The sequence below is a fragment of the Schistocerca piceifrons genome, chromosome X (assembly GCF_021461385.2).
Source record: "Schistocerca piceifrons isolate TAMUIC-IGC-003096 chromosome X, iqSchPice1.1, whole genome shotgun sequence".
In the NCBI taxonomy this organism is placed as follows: domain Eukaryota; kingdom Metazoa; phylum Arthropoda; class Insecta; order Orthoptera; family Acrididae; genus Schistocerca; species Schistocerca piceifrons.
The window spans coordinates 452,172,104-452,195,330 of record NC_060149.1 but is presented as its reverse complement, the minus strand read 5'-3'; the positions used below and the strand labels follow the sequence as shown (position 1 = coordinate 452,195,330).

Genomic DNA, 23,227 nt, shown 5'->3' with positions numbered 1-23,227 from the left:
TCAATTTTTAATGTATCGCTGGTGTTCACTGGAAACAACACAGATAGACTAAACGATGTAGTTGATTTCCCAGTCACATCGACTTTTATAAATCCCAGGGACGCTGAGGTCTAGACTATCCTCAACAGGACTTAGCATCTCCTTTATCTGCTTAGGCGGTCGGAAAAGGAGCCATCACAGAAGCAACCATGACGGCCAGTTCCTCCTGACGAAGATGATATACGTGATCGTCGAAAACTTTTGGTTTTACCCAGATTTGACGCAGCAGGAAATCGAAGGCATCTTATATCTTCAAGTGATGAGCCACAGAGACGGAAGGGACGCTATGCAGGGCGAACATTAATAAAACTGACAAACTGCGAGAACATATTTCTGACTGGAATTGGAGGAAAAAAAGGTTATATGAACATGTGTTCAAAAGTGCGTCGTTCTCGCGGTAGACGGCGCTGACGAATGGAAGTTCCTCTGACTACGTGTCGTGTGTTCCTTGCGTGTTGCAGGCTGTGTGATTGACGCAGCGTACTGTAAGGAGCAGAATGGTCTCTGGTAAAGAGGACTGATGACAGAAATCCCATAATTGTGATGGTCTGGTGCAAAAACTATCGACAAAATCCTTCCCGTAGAGCCAAATCCGCTGCTGATAATCCTTGCACTCGTTGCGGGTGAGGGGGATAAGCGCAGTTGTCATGCAGGATACACATAATAATACTTTGGCTTACACCATGTTGGCAGGCCGCTCGCCTGGAGCTTGTACTGGGGCTCATCTCAATACCCTGTAGTACCCGGTCCTCAGAATCTGATGTACGCACAGTCCGCCGCCTCCCTGCACGTTCATCTGTTTGGATGGACCCATGATTACACAAACACCCAATAAGGGCTTGAAATGTTGTGTGATGTGGTTGGTGTCTGTGTGGGTACTTGCTTTGATAGAGCCGTGCTGCCCCTCGACGGTTTCCATCTGCTTGGCCGTACACCAATTCCTAACATGAATACCGGACAGTTCTGCTGCATACAGTGCGCTGCGTCAATCACACAGCCTGCAAAACACAATGAACACACGGCACCTGGTCAGAGGAACTTTCATTCATCAGCGCCGTCTAACGTGTTAACGCAGTTTGTCGGTTATAATTAATGTTCACCCTGTATACTACCACTGAAATGTGAATCACTAAAGAAAGCCATTCGTAAACACCCAGGGATGGCACTACACTGCCGAAAGTACGTATGCCTATTTACTTACGTTGTCTGTTAAGTATATATAAAAGTAGAAGAAAGTGAGGTGAAGGCAGAGATTTGGTATATTGTCGCTGAAGTCGCGTCACAGTTAGACCCGTATTACACTGCATAGGATCTTTGTCAAAAATCCCTTGTATTTTGCGGTGTACAGGGGTATTTTTATCATATCTCTATAAAAGTCGGAGCGTGGTACTAGCCTTTACAAAAGTTTGTCAAATAACTCTGACAGCGTAATACGGATCTAGGATTTGACTGATTGCGCAACGTACCCCGCGGGTCGTCGGCCGGCGAGCTGAGACCGTTGTGCTGTGGGTAGAAGGCGGGCAGCGTCCCCGGCGCGTCGGGATCCCGGAACACCAGCCGCGGGCTCCGCTCGCGCTGTGGGCTCGGTCTGCAAGCACACCAGCATAGCTCATCCTCACCATCCTGCCACTGCTACTTCTTACAAAAATATACTGCATCGAACCCGGACTGAAACAGAAAACGGAAGTTCAAAATGGTTCAAATGGCTCTGAGCACTATGGGACTCAACTTCTGAGGTCATTAGTCCCCTAGAGCTTAGAACTAGTTAAACCTAACTAATCTAAGGACATCACACACATCCATGCCCGAGGCAGGATTCGAACCTGCGACCGTAGCGGTCACGCGGTTCCAGACTGCAGCGCCTAGAACCGCAAGGCCACTTCGGCCGGCAGAAAACGGAAGTGATTTATGGCGTTCCCCGTGGTAGTGTTATAGGCCCTTTGCTGTTCCTTATGTACAGGAACGATTTGGGAGACAATCTGAGCAGCCGTCTTAGGCTGTCTGCAGATTATGTTGTAGTTTTCGACTAGTAAAGTCATCAGAAGATTAAAACAAATTGCAAAACGATTTAGAAAGGTATCTGTATGGTGAAAAAATTGACAATTGCCAACTGACCCTAAATAACGAAAAGTATGAGGTCATCCACATGAGTGCTAAAAGCAATCGGTTAAACTTCGATTATACGATAAATCTGTCAAATCTGAAGGCCGTAAATTCAACTAAATACCTAGGAATTACAATTACGAACAACTTAAATTGGAAGGAACACATAAGAAATGTTGTGGGGGAAGGCTAACTAAAGACTGCGTTTTATTGGCAGGACACTTAGAAAATGTAACAGATATACTAAAGAGACTGCCTACACTGCGCTTGTCCATCCTATTTTAGAATACTGCTGCGCGGTGCAGGATACTTGCCAGATAGGACTGACAGAGTACATCGAGAAAGTTCAAAGAAGGGCAGCACCTTTTGCATTATCGCGAAATATGGGAGAGAGTGTCACTGAAATGATACAGGATTTGCGGTGGACATCATTAAAGTAAATGAGTATTTTGTTGCGGCGGAATCTTCTCACGAAATTTAGATCACCAACTTTCTCCTCCGAATCGGAAAATATTTTGTTGACGCCGAACTACATAGAGAGAAACGATCATCATAATAACATAAGGGAAATCAGAGCTCGCACGGAAAGATATAGGTGTTCGTTTTTTCCGCGCGCTGTACGAGATTGGAATAATAGAGAGTTATTGTGAAGTTGGTTCGATGAACCCTCTGCCAGGCACTTCAATGTGACTTGCAGAGTATCCATGTACATGTAGATGTTGGAAGTACAGCAGAGAACGAAATTTTACTTATTATCGTTATAGAGTACAGCAGGAACAATACCTGACTGAATATTGTCAAGGTTCTCTCTTTATTATTCATATTCAGGTTATTAAAAGTTAATATCACTGCACATGAGTAATAATCAATTTTGTAGCAATGTTTCTTATTAAATCCCAAGAAAGGAATCTTCACACATATAGTCAGTTACTTACTTACCTTGCAGATGGCTTCAGTGTTAAAAAAAATGGTTCAAATGGCTCTGAGCACTATGGGACTTAACATCTTAGGTCATCAGTCCCCTAGAACTTAGAACTACTTAAACCTAACTAACCTAAGGACACTACACACATCCATGCCCGAGGCAGGATTCGAACCTGCGACCGCAGCAGTCCCGCGGTTCCGGACTGTAGCGCCTAGAACCACTCGGCCACCGCGGCCGGCGACTTCAGTGTATTGAGTTCTTCATACAGTAGTGGAAATCAGTGTAAAGGCATGGCTGTTTGCAGGAAAATTAACATTGTCAGTTTGAATAGTTGTGCACAATGTACATGCAATAATATGAAATCCAGTATACCGACAAATGCAGTCAAAAAAATGTTCAAATGTGTGTGAAATCTTATGGGACTTAAATGCTAAGGTCATCAGTCCCTAAGCTTACATATTACTTAACCTAAAGTATCCTAAGGACAAACACACACACCCATGCCCGAGGAAGGACTCGAACCGCCGCCGGGACCAGCCGCACAGTCCATGACTGTAGCGCTTAAAACCGCTCGGCTAATCCCGCGCGGCCAAATGCAGTCAAATGGTTTCGCACTTGACATCAGTAGTGCAGTATACAGGGTGAATCACTAACTATTGCCACAAAGGATAACTCCGGAAATTTTGTGGGACAAAAGTTGCATGGGACAACGGGGGCCATATATGACGTTAGGTTTTTGTTGCTAGGTGGAGTCGCTTCAGAGATATGAATGTCAACTTTGTTTTTGTAAATGAAATTTTACAGTTTGGCACTTATTTTCTGATAGCGGCTATCGAGATGAATCCAATGATGTGTAACTGTAAAGTCTTTGAAGGTAACCGAAGTTCAAAAAGGTGGCACGAACGTCCATTTACAGAAGGTGTCCGAAGTGATGACCATTGGTGATGATATGAACAGATCGGAAAATATACGCTAAGTAGAAACTTATTTCAGGCATACAAAGGGATACTTTTCCGCAAAGCAATGGCCACAAACAGTCATTCATCTCAACTTGTGGTGTTTTACAGTTGTCAGTAACTGTCAGACGTGTACGACATATTTTGTCACATGAAAAACATCCTGCATTCAAGAAACGACTAAAGAAATCCACCTTAAACGACCAAACGTTAGCACGCTAATTTGGAGTTTGCTCAAAAACATATTTCATGGGCTTCAGAATTGGATAAAGTGATTTTCAGTAATAAGAAGTAGCTTAATTTAGATGGGCAGGATGGATTTCAACGTTATCGGCATCAGCTGAGAACAGAGAAGCAGGTAAGAATGAGCAGAAATTTTGATGGTGGATGTGTTATGATTAGGGCAGCCTTCTGCGCTGAAAGTAAGTCATGCATTATCTTCTGCACACTAGAATAAACTCTAACATGTACAATGAGATGCTAAAGACAGAACTGAATAAAGTATATGAGGACTTACAGGACGAAAGTCTAATGTTTCAACAAGATAATGCATCTGTGTATGCTTGTGGCACAACCGAAAAGTAGTTTGAAGATAAAGATATCGATGTATTGCCCTGGTCAGCACGTAGCCCAGATTTACATCCCGTGTAAAACCTCTGGGGAATATTTGCTCGGCGTTTTTATAGCAATGGGAGGCAATTTGAAGCCGTATGTGAGCCGAAAAGAGCGATACGAGAAGAGTGGGTGACTATTTCACTCAAGAACCACAAACCCTAACAAAATCATTGCCGAAGAGAATTTTTAAGGTAATTAGGAAGGAAGAACGGAGGTCGGCCAAACTACTAACAACGCAATAACACAACACGAGACAGAATGCCCTTGTACCAATTTCCATTCACGAAATGATAACGCCAAAATTTTTACTCGTGTTATAAAAGAAACTATATAATTTCATAGTAAATTCAATGCATGTATGCTTCACACTTGGTACTATTATTTTCGTGGAACCCCGTCTTTATACTGATTTCTACTACTTTAACTGCGTAGTATAAATGCATTTCAGTGGGTCCTTGGATGCGTAAATGACAAGTTTGAAACATAACTATTTGTTTGCATTTAACATTATACGTTTCACAGTCACAAACACTGTCTACAATCACAAGGAAAATATGAACTCGGAATGCACATAAAAGATAAAAAGCTATCCATTGTTTTTCTAACAACACAAATCAAAGACCTTCACACACGTTCTCTCTCACAGATTCTCGGAGTGAGAGTGAGTCTCATTTGGCACTAAGACACATAATATATATGAATTACCAATTATTCTGGGAGCTCCCAAACGGTCTGCACACCGAGCCAGGTGGCGCAGCGGTTAGCACACTGGATCCGCATTCGGGAGGACGACGGTTCAAACCCGCGTCCGACCATCCTGATTTAGGTATTCTGTGATTTCCCTAAATCGCTTAGGGTAAAAGCCGGGATGATTCCTTTTAAAGGGCATGGCCGAATTCCTTTCCCATCCTCCCCTAACCCGATGGGACCGATGACATCGCTGTTTGGTTCCCTCCCCCGAATCAGAAAACCAGTCCAACAAGTTCTGTAGGTCAGATTACTATCTAGGTGACTTGCGCCTTTTACTATTAACATAGTTTCACATTAATGGCTATAATTCACAAGTGCAAATTCTTTTAAATAATTGTGATAATGACAAATATTGATAGGGATATTAAAATAAGGTGAATATTTCTGAAGTTACTGACTCTATGTTCTCTATATATTTGACCTGATATCGATTGTTAAATCGATAAAAATATAAGTAGTAACAAGTTCTCTGAACAACATCAAACGGACTTTGCAAAAGAAGAATAAGTGATAATATTTTGTTTTACATGCTTTTACTATTGTTTATTCGAAAACTGATTTTCATGTTATAATATCGTAGCATAAGTAACTATCGATATATAAATGGAAAAGTACGTATGTGGTAAAGTTTCGCCCAAGTACTAGAAAACTACATAAGCGTCCAAAATAATGAATTAAATACTTCATAAATCATAAGAAGTTCCGACAGAGCCAACAACCAGCGGTTATAGATTTCTGTTGGGGTGGAGAGATTTCGATAGGGCTTGATTTATTAAAATAATTATGCAGATCGTTAGGGGCATAAAGGGCCAGAGATTTAATACACAGAGCTTTTATAGGGCTTGATTTATTACAATGATTATGAAGGTCCTTAGGGGCATAAAGGGCCTGACGTTTAGTACACGAAATTGCCGGCTCTGGTGGCAACAATGGATTTAACTCGACTGATTATCGTATCGAACTGAGATTGGGTGATAGGTACGGGTACATCATTCCGTGCTGCTTCAATTCTGCCAGAGTTCACCAGTCGTAGTGGTTGGCGAGTAGTGGCATGTCATCTCTCGGGAGCATAGGACCAGGTGTTTTGAATGGATGAGAAATCCGGAGAACGTGTAAGCCAGGGTAACAGTCCAACACCCTCCATATCGAGCGAGGTAGGTCGGAAAAGCACAGGCAACGCGCGGTCTTGTGTTATCTTGTTGGAAGATTACATCACGGAGGACTCGAAGATAGAGCACAGTCACCGGTCTTAACACGTCACAGATTTAACGGCTGCTGTGCAAATTATTATTGCTTATGCCAGCCAGAGTTGACAGTGTTGTGTACCAAATGTCACCAAACGCCACCACGCCAGGTGTGTCATCCGCATGACGATGACGAATGCGTTCTCTCTAGACCCTCTCATGCTTAGGTACTGAACTATATCTCGTCGACCTGGAGTTACTCCTCTGTCCAATGATGTACGTGGGCGCACCAATATCGGCACGCCTCTCTGCTGCTTCTGCGTTAGTGGAAGCCGCAACAATGGTCGCCTGGTCGCCGTCTTGACAGTCCGTGGGAGTGAAATACTAATCATCTGTAAATTCAAGCATGTAGTACAACTGATTAAAATTTGATATCTGTTGCGTGACCCATTCGCTGTGTTGTAGTTTTAATGGCCAGCAGTGTGCTTCCACTCACTTGTTCCTTATGTACATTCACAGGACGTATTCAGTGGCTACTCTACACTCATTGTATTACCTACAAAAAGCATCTATAGATATTTAAAAAAATGTATGTATATATGTTCCACACCTCCTCTTAAACCAGTGGACCGATTTCAGCCAAACTTAGCACACATATCACTTACTGTCTGGAGAGATCGCTGTGAGGATAAGAACCACATACCTATCAAACTAGTACGGGGCAGGATGGGTGGGGGTGAGAAAGCAGTGTAACCCATGACGCGCTAATTCTCTTAATTTATTACTATCATTCACATATGGGCCCAAAAGGACCACGCGAGGTACTATCCATCAATGTCACTTTTGATGGTTGGCCTTCATTTGTGTCCAAATTTGTTTCGTCCTTTCAGAATGAAGTCTCTGTCTTTCATCAGACCACGGTGTTGCAGTCGGTTTCTATTTTCCCTCTGACCAACTTTTCAAACAAATATCTTCTACCTGAATGTTTTTCTATCTGCAACGTCTGCCTGAGCTATACAGGCTACTTTAAGATACTCCTTAATCGCAGCGACCTATTTAATTGGCTCAGTTTTGGCCTTACTTCTGTTTTCGTAGAATTCTACTATTTGTTTGTCAAACTAGTGGGTGCAATTCTTTTAATGTGCCCATAAAATTTAAGTTTTCGTTTTCTCAGGCCATCGTGTATGTCTATGTATTCTTCCATTTCCTTATTTCTTTTCAGCCTGTAAATTTCTCCATCAGTAATTTTTGGGCCTAGTTTTTTCCTAATAGTCCTCCTTTCTTTTGAATTTCTTCAATATCGTTCTTTCTATTTAAATGCTTAAGTCGTTCAGTATTTGATAATGAGAGCGCTTAGTGACTTGCGGCACACTTCACACATAATTTCCAACTTTTTCACACTGACAAACTATACAAAGTGATGAAAGGAAAAACATGTATCGCTTACTACATTTTCGCTGTTTATGCAGTAAAATTGCCGCATGAAACATGATGTTTTGATTTATTCCTTCTTGACTACCAACTACATTTTCGACACATTTTGCAGGCAGTAACGAAATTCACTGGAGATACAGGTGAAATATGTGTACAAATACATGTAAAATATGTTAAATATATGTGGCTGAAAAGTTCATCCTGAACCCCTGGAACAATTGCAACCAGGTTATAGTAACGACATTAGTTACGAGCTGGAAAGGAATACTGTGGGGGTAACAGTCACGAGCCTGTCACTGGGATGATCGTGGTAACGTGGAGAGAGAAGGCAGGGGAGGAGGAGACGGACAGACAGCGAAGGAGATGGACAGAGACAGTGGGTGGAAGAGATAGGCAGAGCTGGGGGGGGGGGGGAGGGGGAGTTGGGAGAGGGAGGAGCAGGAGATGAATAGAGAGACGGGAGAAGGAAACTGACAGAGAAAGGGTGGAGGAGGAGACGAACAGGGAGTGGGGGGAGGAGGGGATGGATAGAGAGAGGGGAGGAGAGGAGACTGACAGAGAAAGGAAAGAGGCGGAGATGGTCAGCGGGAGGGGGAGGAGGAGATGGACTAATAGAAGATAGGAATAAATACATATCCGGGCAACGCCAAATACTCAGCTAGTAAGCTAATAAAAGAAAGAAACTGAGAAAAAATAGGGTCTAATATTCAGTGGTACACAATGTTGTTAGAGAAGAAACAAAGCCCAAGTGGAAAAGGTAAAACAGAAAATCGGACGTGACTTGTTTTAAAGGAATTTGTTCAGCATTAATCTGAAATATTTCAGGGAAATCCAAATCAGAATGCGCGGACACGGACTGGATCACCATTCTCTCAATATCATTCCAGCGCTATACAGGTACACATAATACTATATCCTTCCTTTAGTTTCACACACACACACACACACACACACACACACACACACACACACACACACACAACGAAAACGAAAATTTAAACTTCTGCCATATGGTATGAGCAAAGGGCGTCGCCACATAGCTAGGAAGAATCGTCGATTCATGTATTCGGTTGAGTCTGGATTTCGATTTATATTTTGCTTTGAACCATAGACCTTGCCGTTGGTGGGGAGGCTTGCGTGCCTCAGCGATACAGATAGCCGTACCGTAGGTGCAACCACAACGGAGGGGTATCTATTGAGAGGCCAGACATACGTGTGGTTCCTGAAGAGGGGCAGCAGCCTTTTCAGTAGTTGCAGGGGCAACAGTCTGGATGATTGACTGATCTGGCCTTGTAACACTAACCAAAACGGCCTTGCTGTGTTGGCACTGCGAACGGCTGAAAGCAAGGGGAAACTATAGCCGTAATTTTTCCCGAAGGCATGCAGCTTTACTGCATGGTTAAATGATACAGATAGCCGTACCGTAGGTGCAACCACAACGGAGGGGTATCTACTGAGAGGCCAGACAAACGTGTGGTTCCTGAAGAGGGGCAGCAGCCTTTTCAGTAGTTGCAGGGGCAACAGTCTGGATGATTGACTGATCTGGCCTTGTAACACTAACCAAAACGGCCTTGCTGTGTTGGCACTGCGAACGGCTGAAAGCAAGGGGAAACTATAGCCGTAATTTTTCCCGAAGGCATGCAGCTTTACTGCATGGTTAAATGATGGTGGTGTCCTCGTGGGTAAAATATTCCGGAGGTAAAATAGTCCCCCATTCGGATCTCCGGGTGGGGACTACTCAAGAGGACGTCGTTATCAGGAAAAAGAAAACTGGCGTTCTACGGATCGGAGCGTGGAATGTCAGATCCTTTAATCGGGCAGGTAGGTTAGAAAATTTAAAAAGGGAAATGGATAGGTTAAAGTTAGATACAGTGGGAATTAGTGAAGTTCGGTGGCAGGAGGAACAAGACTTTTGGTCAGGTGAACACAGGATCATAAATACAAAATCAACATGGGGGTAAGGCAGGAGTAGGTTTAATAATGAATAAAAATAGGAGTGCGGGTAAGCTACTACAAACAGCATAGTGAACGCATTGTTGTGGTCAAGATAGACACGAAACCCACACCTACTACAGTAGTACAAGTTTATATGCCAACTAGCTCTGCAGATGACGAAGAAATTGAAGAAATGTATGATGAGATAAAAGAAATTATTCAGATAGTGAAGGGAGACGAAAATTTAATAGTCATGGGTGACTGGAATTCGGTAGTAGGAAAAGGAAGAGAAGGAAACGTAGTAGGTGAATATGGATTGGGGCTAAGAAATGAAAGAGGAAGCCGCCTGGTAGAATTTTGCACAGAGCATAACTTAATCATAGCTAACACTTGGTTCAGAATTGGGGAGAAGAGGAGTTTGTGGCACAATTTGACTAGAAGAAGGGATGGGTTGGTAGGACATGTTCTGAGGCAACAAGGGATCACCAATTTAGTATTGGAGGGCAGCGTGGAGGGTAAAAATCGTAGAGAGTGAATACACTAAGCATATTCAGAAGGATGTAGGCTGCAGTACGTACTGGGAGATGAAGCAGCTTGCACAGGATAGAGTAGCATGGAGAGTTGCATCAAACCAGTCTCATGACTGAAGACCACAACGACAACAACAAGTGCCTTTGAGACTGTCTTGTCGAAGATGAGCTTGCGATGGTTTACATGTACTAAGAAAAACACAATAATTATCGCATATTCAATGCAAGAAAATGTGGCAAGAACGTCTGCTGCGAATTCGATGCAACTGCAATACATGTATTAGCGTCCAACAGATAAAATTGGGAAAAAAGAAAAATGAAATAAGAATAGGTGAACAATAACTTTATATCATTATATGACTTTCCAAAATTCGGATTTGTGTTAGTATGTTTGTGAAAGGGTACTCTGCTTCGAATGGGTATATAATTCAAAGCTAACGAGAATCACTGCGCTACACCCATAATTAGCACATTGGACAAAAGAAATTAGTCACACCCAAGCCGTACCGTATAACACCGGCTCTGGCCGTGATAATGATCTCAGTTCGACAAGGAAGAGGCTCAATAAGTTTCTTCACATATGGCATATCCATCTGAATCCACTCATTGATGACTACATCCCACAGAACTAATAAACTGCAGGGATACTGTTTCCTACGTTTGACCCGCTGTTCTAAATAGTCCTACATTTTCTATGGGATTAACGTCGGGTGATTTAGAGGGTCAGTCGAGCTCCGATAAGGCGAAATAAATATTCTGGTTAATGTTAACAGTTCCTTGAATGATTGAGCCAAAGTCATGGTGTGAAAAACACTACCAAAACATGACGGAACCATCTCCGACCTGAAGTACATCCTCTGCGTACTGCGGGTTAAATGCATCGGAGCATGGACGCCTTGCATGATTTTAAAAAAGGCGAAATCCCGATTCGTCGTACTACATTATCCACGTCTAGTCAGTTACTGTCTAGTTTCTGTATTGCTTGGCCCACTGATGACATGCAGTTTTATGTGCAGCTTTGAGCAATTGCATTTTGCAAGGTACCCAACTCCAAATTTCAGTTGCATGTAGTGCCTTCAGCAATGTTCGTTCAGAGAATGGTTGAGATGGAGCTGCATTCACTAACAGCAGAAATTCCAATTTGGTATGAAAGCAACTGTCACTGACAAGGCGTCACATTCGTCTCCGGTGCCTTTTGGATGGCATTAGAGTTGCGCTCTGCAAAACTACTGTTTGGTTGCTTTGGTACAGTACATAAATGACGTAGTAAAACGTAGGATTACTTGTAGTAATGTTAGCGTCAGTAGGCGAAGATACATAAATGACAAGTTTGTTTGTGTAGCTCCCAGTTTGTCTCAAATAGATTCATTTATGTATACTTGGTTTGCAAATAAAACTGCCTTTTCCTGCTGCTACTAGTAGCAGGAAAAGGCAGTTTTATTTACGAAACAAGTATACATAAATGAATCTATGTGAGGCAAACTGGGAGCCAACGACTTCCCTTTGTGTTTTGCTTCTTTGTTTGTTTTGCACATAAACAGAACCACACATCTTTCAGAATTAATCCACTGTGTATTTTATATCCTTACAAAATATAAGTTGCATTTTATAAGTAAGGAATATTAATTGATCACGCAACGCCTCCGCTTTTATGTAACCGAAGCAACTACTTTTGATGTAAGTACAGTTTACATGCACAAATATAAAAAAATCAGTGTAATTATTGTTGTTATTTCGTACTCAATGAAACGTTTTTCTTCGTGATCAAAGGCAAGAGCTTTCTGTTATTTTTTGTGATAAGTGCGAAATTTGTTTGCGAACATCAGAAAAATGTGCTATATAAGCTCAACGAAGTAATGAAGCGATGTTTGATATATTTTTATTTTGCCATTTTTTAAATTTTATCTTTTTTCTGAGTAAATTGCGTTTTCTAGTGCTACATGATAAATCCGTATAGCTTTTTTTTCATTTTTGCTGGAACAACCCTCTACTTCACTTTATAAATCAGCAATTTTCGAATAAAACCTGAATTAAGCGTTGGCAATTACAATTTTGTTATAAATACTGTTTATTTATCAGCAAAAAGCAGTAGCATAACAATATAGAGCAAACATGTTGCGTAGGATACGCGTCCCTTTATATATCCTCACTCAGTTTCTTCTAGATGGTTCACCGCTTCCAGTTTCTAGGGGAATCTTGTAAGGCACCGATCGCATACGCAAAGAAAGTGATCGAAATCAGGTAACGATGGATACATATGCAACACGCATAACGTACAGATAATGCCAGTAGGATCTTAACTGAGCAATTCCACTGGGGAAGCTACGTAATCTACACTTACATCTGATAATCTATGGTAGTTTAACAACTCTAGGTAGTGTCTTTGTATAAGCACTGTTCTTATGCTACATTGCATGATTGAAAATGTACTCCACACCAATGTACAGGCCACGCTGATATACCAACATACTGGGAAACTTCATTCTCGGTGTGGTCATGGACAGCTCCAAAGAGGAGAGCTCATTTATGCCGTTCTGTCACGTTTCCAAGTCGATCCATCTTACAGCTTAGGCCCACTTTCGATGAAAGTTGAGTGTAACCTCTTGAAGAATTTACCAATGTAATGCGACAAGGCCGACATTTATACCATGTCCTGAAGGACAGAAATCTGGGAGCCCTTGAAACAGTTCAGTCACCTATCTGTATGAGAAGAGCTGAAGGTGCACCAAAGGGTCGTTTCATGACGACGATTCCTTGAAAGGAGAAATGTTCTTCGTACGCCAGTATGAAGTGGAGAACAGTTAAGAGGCCTTAAGTGCACAGCGAAATCCAGCGACATGTTTATGAGTGTAAAGAGTGCCCGTTTGGTAAAACTGCGGAGATGGGACCGTGTGTAAGAGTCACTGTACATCGAGATCGTAAAGTGGCTTCCGGCTTTTGTTTTCAGACTTATTCTTGTCGCATATTCGTCTGGTGGGAAACTGGTATCCATAACAATTACAGAACCTTTATATAAATAGATCAGCTAGATGGGTTTGGGATCCCGATGTGGAAGGCATTATAAAAGTGCGCAGTAATGGACATTGGTGGAATACTGCTGACGCCCAGAGGTACAGAAATGACTGTGTAACGTAGAGTTGCGCTCTACCAAACTAGGGTTCGGTAGGTTTGGTACACTACATAAATGACGTAGTAAATGGTAGGATTACCTGTAGTTCTGGTAAAAATGGTAGGGTAAGAAAAGTAAATGAATGTGTAAGAGACAAACTGGGAGCCGACGACTTCTCTTTGTTTCTGTTTGCTTGGTTGGTTGTGATTCTTCAGTTTCTGCAGGCGTATTTTATGACGAAATAAATCTCGGGTGAACAGCCTGGTATGAGTGTGCAAAGGACACAATATTTCGGCAATCGACCAAGTTGCCATCATCAGGTGCGCTGATGTACTGACCGGCGGGGGGCCGGCGCCAGGTATATGTAGCACAATCCCACTCCTCCCTCAGGCGCTTCCAATGAGTCGGTGCGGTCCGCGCCCCGCGCGTGGTCCAGGTACAGCATCCGTTCTCCCGCCGTCTGGACGCTGCGTCCTAGGTATTCTCGTTCAGGAGGGTCTGCCGGCACCGCTCTCGTTATTCTTCCCTCTACCCCTGAAGTCAGTACACTCTGGGAAATATCCTTTTTGTTCTTAATCTGGGTGATCGTGGGTTCCCACGCCTTGCTAAGGATGTAACCGCTGTCACGATTTAGTTGTGGCTCCATTACTCTAATCTCTTTGGCTTCTTTGATGACACAGTCCCAGCATTTGGAAGTCTGTGTCAGAACTTTGGTTTGGTCATAATCCATACTGTGGAGTTCCGACAGGCAATGCTCAGCGATTGCCGACTTACTGGGCTATTGCAGTCTAGTGTGCCGTTGATTTTCTCGGCATCGGTCCTCAATGGTACGAATGGTCTGACCTATGTATACGCTACCGCATTGGCATGGTATCTGATAAACCCCTGATTTACGTAGACCTAGGTTGTCCTTGACACTACCAAGAAGGCTCTTGGTTTTGCTTGGAGGACGGAAGATGGTTTTCACTTGGTGTTTACGTAAAATGCGTCCAATGGTTGGTTGTGTGTTTTGCAAATAATCACAGCCGCACGTCATTCAGTGTTAGTCCACTGTATATTTTATATCCTTACAGAATAGTAATTGCATTTTGAAGTAATAAAAATTAGTTTATCGAATAATTTCTGCCCTTTTATGTAACAAAACAATTACTTCTGATGCAAGTACTGTTTACAACATAAAAAATCTATGTAATTAATATTGTTATTTTTTACTCAGTAGAATGTTCTTCATCATGATCACAGGCAAGAGTTTCTTGTTATTATTGATAAATTCGAAAGTTGTTTATGGATAACAGAAACGTGTTTTATGTAAGTTCTACGAAGTATTGAAGCAATGTTTGATATATTTTTGTTTTGCGTCTTTTTACGCTACTGTTGAGAAATTTGTTTTCTAGCGCTGTATGATAATTCTGGATGGCTTTCTTTATTTTTATTACAACGTCCACTTGTTTCACGTTATAGATCAACAATTTTCGGATAAAACCAGCACTAAGCATTCACTGTTTCAGTTTTGCTATAAATGCTGTTTTTCCTTGAGTAATAACTTGAGTAATAACTATATAGAACAAAACTGTTCCGTATGTTATCTGGCTTTTCATATATCAGTTTCTACATGGTTCATCGCCTCTGGTTTTTAGGGGAGTCTAGTAAGACGCTGATCGCATACTTAACGAAAGTGATCGTTATGAGGTAATTAACGATAGGTATGTAACATACCCAATGTATAGGCAACGCGAGTGTGACCTTAATTGACAAAAGCTACTAGGAGAACTACCGTAGTCTACGCTTACTTACGGTATTATACGGTACAATAGCCCGCTGTAGACTTACATCTCTCCTACGACCACATGCGCAAGTTTCTAGAGGTGCAGTTGGTGGAGGTCTCCTCTTCATAAGCGACAGCTCCCATACACATCAGACTGCTCTGATCGGAGGAAATGGTACACTGGTTAGTGCATTGGATTCATATTCTGGAGGAACCATGTTCAAATCCACGTCTGATCATCCTGATATACGTTCCTCTAAACTAACTGAGGTGAATAGCGAGATAGCGCCTTTGGAAAGGAACCACCCGTCCGTCTCACCCGAGCAGCTACTCCGACTCGGATTCTATTGATCTCGTCGTCGGCGGGACGTTAAATTCTAATCTCACTTCTTCCTTCCTTTCGGACTGCTTTGATGGAAGAGTTCCTCGCAAGTAAAATATTCATTACATGGACTGGAAACAAAATCTACGGATCTGAATCCTCCTCAACGGTCTTGGATGGAGTGGGAGAAGATCCGTAGCCCGTTAAAATGTGCACGAGGCCTCCGCATTAGTCTTTCTCACTAAGAAAATATCACAGATAAAGGCGTTAAAAGCACCTCGTAAAGACCATGTGTGGTAGCAAAGACTCCAAATACTCTATATTAATTAATTTACTGTAATAGAGCACATTTTTAAGTTTTGTTGTATATTTCAAACGTGTATTTTGAGTTTCAGGACTTTTCTAACACAAGCTTTGGACATTACTGTATGTAAAATGTCTTGCAATTTAGTTTTATGTTACAACTGTACGACACCGTCCTCTCATTTCATGAGTATGCTTAACTTATGGACACCATGATAGTAGCGCCAGAGTTGAACTGTTGCAATGTGGTATCATCTTAGAAGTAACGACTCCATGAACGCAGTAGGAGGTGGTTACAGCGGCATTTCTTACGTTTATTCTGATTCAGAGTCCATGTATTGTCGTCGTTTGAAGCATCTTCTTAAAAGTCAATCAAATTACGTTCAACCTGGAGCTACTTCTTATCTACAATTTATGCAAGAGAAAATTATGGACTAATTAAGAGGATGAGATAACTTTGAGTTTAGAATGGAGTAACTACGAAATATTAAAAACTAAAACAGATGTTTAAAAAGGAACTGAATCATAGCTCACCACACGTGTTAAATACACACATTGTAAATGGAGGACTGTCGACTCCAAGCACAAAATTTTAAGTATCGTGATGTAAAATGTAGTGATATTGCTGTAGCTCTGAGATTACAATGTTTTTGGCCGTGATATCTACAATGTTTTTGGCCGTGATAACAGTGAGATTTTTCTTGAAAGGTGACTGATCAAGTAGAACAGATGAAGTACAGAAACACAAACCGAGTCAATAATTCCGATTTATTTCATAATTCCATTTTCAAACTTTACATCAGGCATACTGGTGTTGTTCACTGTGAAAAATATCCATGTTGATCTACCACTGTAGCCATTTTAGCTCCCTGTAATAATAAATTTGCGTATAAAAATAAGATTGGAACTTTTCCTTGTCGTTACAATAATGATTACTGAAACCGGTAATAAATACCGTTTTGCTATACGTTACTTTCCCATCGCTTTTAGTGTTTTCCTCTTTCATTAATATGTAACATTCAATTAGAAAACTGTAACTTGTTAAAAAGCCTATAATCTTAAAAATTTAATTAATTATAAAATTCCAGCAACTGGTCGAAAAGACTGTTAGTTAAAGCTACAATTATTTTTCCTACCTCATCGACACTCAGAGATGGGTCACTAGCGAAACTACTGATTAATCATCAGACTCTCTATAAATGTAACGTCAGATGTTGTGGGACACTTCAAATGAAACTCAGTACATACAACCAGCGCCCTAGCTAAAACGCTGCTTTAGGCTTCACGCTATAGACCAATGGAAGAATGCACTTTTATGTATTTATTTGCTACTATTAACTTATGTAGAAATGTACGAAGCGCATACTGATACCAAGAATGAATTTCATAATACGAAAATCGAAAATGAAGAATGGCATTTAGTGCGCTCCATGGAAAAGTGTAAAGTTATGAGACGAATGTCGTTGAACGCATTAAAGGTTTACCACGTTGCATTAAAATTTTTGACTAGGCTTGCCAAGGAGTCTCATACATTTTTCTTACATTACTTCCGGTATTCACAGTAAAAAACCGCTCTGTATTTAAGAGTTGGTTGTACAGGTTAAATCCCTGGGCGGTAGCTTACGACACACGGAGATACACTAGACAGAGATTAAATCCGTGCGTCGGTTTATCGACCGCTAGTGCGGTACCCGCTAAACTGGGTGTGGTTTTCAGATGAATTCTCACAAGCGATTAGGCCAACGTGGAACCGGTTTCCCGCCTCTGTCTCTGAAACACAACACACCGCTACAGCGCCGCCAGTCGATGTGTGTGCCCGGTGAAGAGAGCACATGTATACTGTGTCGCGCTTTCAGACTGAAACAGATTCGGATTTTTCTGCACTTACAGCAAACAAAAAATGAAATACGAAATATTACCTTTACAGTTAAATTTGTTATTCTTCCGAACATGGAATACAAAGGAATAAGCGGCCAAGACACACCGTACATTTTGTCCGTGAAATAGTTAGAACATGCCAGGCAGACTTGATTGGGTTTTACAAAGCAAGAACACACACAGTCTACTCTTTCCGATGACAGATGGCGTTTACGATATTAGTATGTTGGATTAGGATGGCACTGTGCCGAAAGGAGGGCGTCGAAACACGCAAACGACTATCAGATGCATGACGTCCAACGACTTATCAGATGGCACCGTTCAGTGTGTAGTGACACTAGGAAAAAGGAATGATGGACGATTTATCCCCTGACGAAACACATTAAAATCTCACAATAACAATTCAGAGAAGAGACCAGGAAGGTAAAAAAACTTTTCTTCATAATGCAGAAACGTCATTTTAGATAATAACCAAACAATGTACGCCTTTTTTCCTTTATCACAAAATATAATAAGCTCAGCAATAAAATGGTTTATTCAAATTACTTCACTACCAACACCGAACTCCTGTGCGTCGTCTCAGCAGAGTAGGAATGCAGTGATTAGGCAGTACCCTATAAGTAGGCGAGCGAAGAAGACTTCACTCCCTCTGGATTTCTGGAAGGAGACGATTCACGCCAGGATGGAAATATATGTGAGTACGTCACTTTACTGCGTTACATAAATATGTACAACTGATAAACCGACATATCAGTTTCATCACATTTTCTCAACAGGGCTTTTTCTCCCATAGGCAAGTATAATAAAAATCGTTACTCTTGACATTAGATAAATTGTAAGTGCCAATAGCAAAGAGAACTACCATGTACTCATGTAGTTAAGTGTAAAAACAGAGAATATGTAGTAAACCCTTATTACTGACGACTGAAAATCTCACTGTCACTGCTCTGAAATGTACTCTCCGCCTTAGGAAAGAAAGCAGAATAAAGACATCGATGTTCCGCTGAAAGAAGACTGTAATGTTCTGATTGTAGTTTAAACGTTTTTGGATCTTTATTGTTCCGCTTAATGCACAGAATACAGTTTTCCGAGTGTATCATATGCGTCATACTGAAAACGTCTGAAAGGAATAGAGTCTAAGAACAAAATGAAACAAAGGTGAAACAAGTATTGGTGGAGAATGTAAATGGTTGTAAATGCTGCGTTAATGTGCATGCCTTTACAGTAAAGTTTCCCCTGAATAATCGTTTGAGTCCTATAAACAGGGATGAACTCGGTCAGGATTGAAAGCTCTGTCAATATGTCAAGCATTTGGCAGGAATTCAACTATGGTCTCTTTTAAGGAACCATCCAAAAGTTTGCCTGAAGTGATTTACGGAAACTGCTGAAAACTTACAGGTGGATGAGGATGACCGGGCTGGGATTTCAGCCTGCCCTTCCCGAACACGAGGCCAGTGTCCTTACGGTTTGCCAACCTGGTTAGTAGCCTTTGACAACACAGTGCCGTAGTATGGGATTAGAACTAAACTTTAAGCCGTCGTGCATAGGTCCCTGTGTACGGTTGGCGTCAGAGGATACGTATAAGCAAACTAAAGATTTCACGTGGAAGCATGTCATCATCCTGCATGGATTACTTTCTTGTAAAAGAGTCATGGTTTGGAGGTTTGTTAGATAACAACGTGCAGCGCTGTAACTGCTGTATGATGCGTTGTTTAGACTGCGCAGAGCAGAAACACTCTAGCTCGCGTCCGCATCGATAAGACGTGCGCGTGCCGTTGCGCTCGTCAAATGTATCAATGCTGTTAAAAATTAAATGACAAAGTTCAGTTCATTAATCGCACATGGTGCATTTTTTCTGTTTGAATATCCGTGAAAGTTTATGGTTATACGTGAGAAATTTATTAGATAACATGTCAATCGCTAACAGTGGTAATCAAACCCGATTGTGACTGGTGCCTATCCTCTAACCTGACGACAAGGTTCTTAATTACACAACCACCAGGAACGAATAACAAAACAGTAGCAGGAACGTAAAAGTTCCTGAATGACCTAAGCCACATATGCGATGCAAGCCTTTCAACATTAGGATACACAGATCGTAATGACTATGGTCGGGCTAATGTGTGACCCACAAAAAAACTATGAACTCTTCAGTTTTTTCACAAAATTTATATCTGTGCAGGAGAAAAGCTACACACACGGAACTGTATGGATCCATGACTGCGTAAGCTCTTCTATCTTTAGGACTATGAGCAAGTATTCTTTCAGCTCGCTAGCATCGGAGCGTCATACTTAAACAGAGCAATATTATTTTTCACCCGCTCTTCAGATATGAAGTTTTGTATCGCTCAAGATTAGATGGTATTCTGTTGAGTGCCATGCCCCAGCATGCGTTTTGCACCCTAATACCGGGCGAACGGCATTCGAGGTGAATTGGGGTGATGTAACAAATCTGTTTGTGTTATCATCCTCCGCAGCAAGCATACAAATACTTGCTTTGTAAATGAAACTGCCTTTTCCTGCTGCCACTTAATTTATTCATCCCAGACGCGTTTCTCCTTTTTCATGTTCTAAGGTATCATCAGCGGGATCTATAACGATACAGTTTTGTTAATTTTAGATTATTAAGCAGTTTACGTCGCGATTTTCTATGTAAAAAAGTAATTACTTACGATTTGCTGATCTGCGAATTCTCACATCTGGTCTGGAGATCGCACTTCCACTTTATTACTGACATATAAGCACAACTTTGCGTTCTGGCCTTCCTCACACTGTTCACCATCTTTATCCTTCTTTTTTGTGGTGTACTATTGTTCTTTTTCCACTCTTTGTAACTATTTCGTCGGACACTGCTTTTCATAACGTAAATATTGCAATTCCATTACGTGTTTCCTCCTCTTTGGCTTGTTTACCTACTTGTTGCCAACCTAACGAAGTGTATGTTCAAGACTAACTTCTGTTCATGATGTTTATACCGTGTGTATGTGTATGAAAGAGAGAGAGAGAGAGAGAGAGAGAGAGAGAGAGAGAGGGGGGGGGGGGGCTGAAGAGTGGTTTTTTTATATGCTGTTGTACTAGCTGTTAGCGAGTGGCTGAAAGCTTTGGTGAGAGCTGATTTGACTCTTCGTTTCAATATTCTGTGGAGGGGTTCATGGATAAATAGGTGTAAAGATGTTGGGTGGTATTATTATTATATTGGATAGTATTATTATATTAATCCTCTTTGGGAGCGTTAATCTATTATTTTATCTATTAGTGTAAATAGTAAATTGCTTGGTATGTGTAGTTGACCATTCAACAGGGTTTTCCTTTCTGCTTTGGTTTTCTGTAAGTGGCAATTTTCTTGCAGGGTTAGGAGGTGTTTTTTATCGTTGATTCTAATTATTTGCATGTCATCTTCTCTAGTGGTTGGTTTGTGGTCATGTTCTCTTAGGCGTTCTGCAAATGTGGAGTGGTTTGTTCCATATTTCCAGGTTCTCATGTGTTCTTTGTATCTGACACCTGTTTGTCCTAAGTATCTGCCTTCACAAGTATTACACTGTAGTTGATACGTACCTGCTTCTGGTATATGTCTGTTTTTTGTCAGTTTTGAGGTGTATTTTTGTATATAATTGTGTGTTGTGTATACTATGTTTATTCCTTGTCTTTTGAAATTGTTGGTGATTTTATGAGTGAGTTTGTGTTTGTTTGTCATTGTGTACCATCTTGTGTTTCTTTCATTTTTTTCTGATTATCCTGTGTAGTTGTTATGGAACTGCGTGTTTGTGTTCGGTTCTGTTGTGTTGTTGTCTGTGGTTTGGTGCTTTCTGCTTTTATTTTACTTTCAATTTTATTGTAACCGTTACTTTGTGCTATCTGCGTTATTATGTCCCGTTCTTTTTGGTAGCTTTCTTTGGTGAGTGGCACTGTGTTGAGTCTATGGAACAAGTGCTGCTTGCTTTTGTGAGTGAGGGTGGTTCGAGGATTGGGGATTGATAATGTCCGTTGCTGCGTTAGGGTGATGTCAATGATCTTTGGGCCGCTACAGATTAGGAGTATTAAAAAATCAGCTGATAGTGGTGCTTTTGGATTAAAGTGCATAACAATGGAGATGACTGCGCACCAAGGACTCATCAGTAGAAGAGGTGACTTTCTTCAGCATTTTTTCTCTCTCTTGGACCCTTACGAAAGGAAATCAACACTATGGGAAGTATCTGGTTTATTAAGTTAGAATGACAGTGCTCAGGAACCTTCAGGATGAGGCACTGCAATAGAACACCAACGCACCATCCACCATGTAGATTATAAATATATCCATCCATGTAGATTATAATTACGATAATCTCTTAACCCATGTCCTGGAACTCATCGCTTACGTTGTCCTGTCTTTCCAAGCGCAATATCTGGCTACTTTTTTTAAGTGTCTCTTTCATTTCTGTACAACGAAGATATCGGTTAAGTCAAGTTTTTGTTCCATGTTGTTTACGTGATCATTATCGTAACAAAGAGCTTCAGCATTACCGGAAGCACCATTACGGCGTCGAAACGCAGACTAGTAATGACAGGGTCAGTGAACAGGCTGTTGAGGGTTCTACGTACACAACATTTTGTAAATAACCTAAAAATCGCAGATTGAACTTGCACAGTGGTTACATTACTGGATTCACTGAAGGACACAGGCTCTCGTCGTCGTCGAGCCATCCTGGTTAACAAGTAATTGCTCCAACGTTTTCATAAATCGGGACAATTAGTTCAACACGGTCAAAATTATTCTTGTATAATTAGGCTAGAACTTCGTCCCTATTGGAACTAATGTCACCGAACTTGAGTTACATTGCAACGGAATTTTCCCAAAAATTTTGATTTGATACGATTAAAAGCTTGGTTTACTCACTTACAAGAAGTAAACTGTTTCACGCTCAGTCCTCACCTCTTTGAAGAGCTAACACGTAAACTGTTATTTCGTTTAGTTCTTCTCAGTTTGGAATGAAAAACCAACACAGCAGAAAATACTGTTGGCTCATGCCTTTTCTTCTGTTATAAAACTTTCGCGTGTTTCGTGCAACGTAATACCTCAGAACAATTGCTTCGTCTCCGGAAGTTGTTCCAGGCAGATAATTGAGAGAGAGTTGCTTCCTGAAAGCGCGTAAATGTTCCACTGTATCACGTGCCATAAAGCTCGAGAAAATTTCATAGATGCCACACCGTTAAATAATCCACTCCCATATTGTTCGCCATAAGCGAGAATAAAATTGCTACTAAATGTACTTTAGGTTTAATCTTTGATAATTGCAGAAGCTTGTCATTCATCAAGTTGCTATATTATTTTGCGCGTTTTATCAGTACTATCACCTAATTCTGAGTAGCGTTGCTGTCACTGACAAAAAATGCGACCTTCAA

The 23,227-nt window shown here is 41.2% G+C and overlaps 1 protein-coding gene across 1 annotated transcript in view; it reads right to left on the bottom strand.

Annotated features, from left to right (window-relative positions):
* The window catches only part of LOC124722416 (serine proteinase stubble), a gene marked incomplete at its 5' end in the record, with an annotated part of 281,318 nt that overhangs the window by 226,739 nt on the left and 31,352 nt on the right, over positions 1-23,227 (bottom strand). Inside the window, one exon of the mRNA XM_047247582.1 lies at positions 1,506-1,627. Coding sequence (XP_047103538.1) covers positions 1,506-1,627 — 122 coding nt within the window. The remainder of the gene's footprint in view (positions 1-1,505; positions 1,628-23,227) is intronic.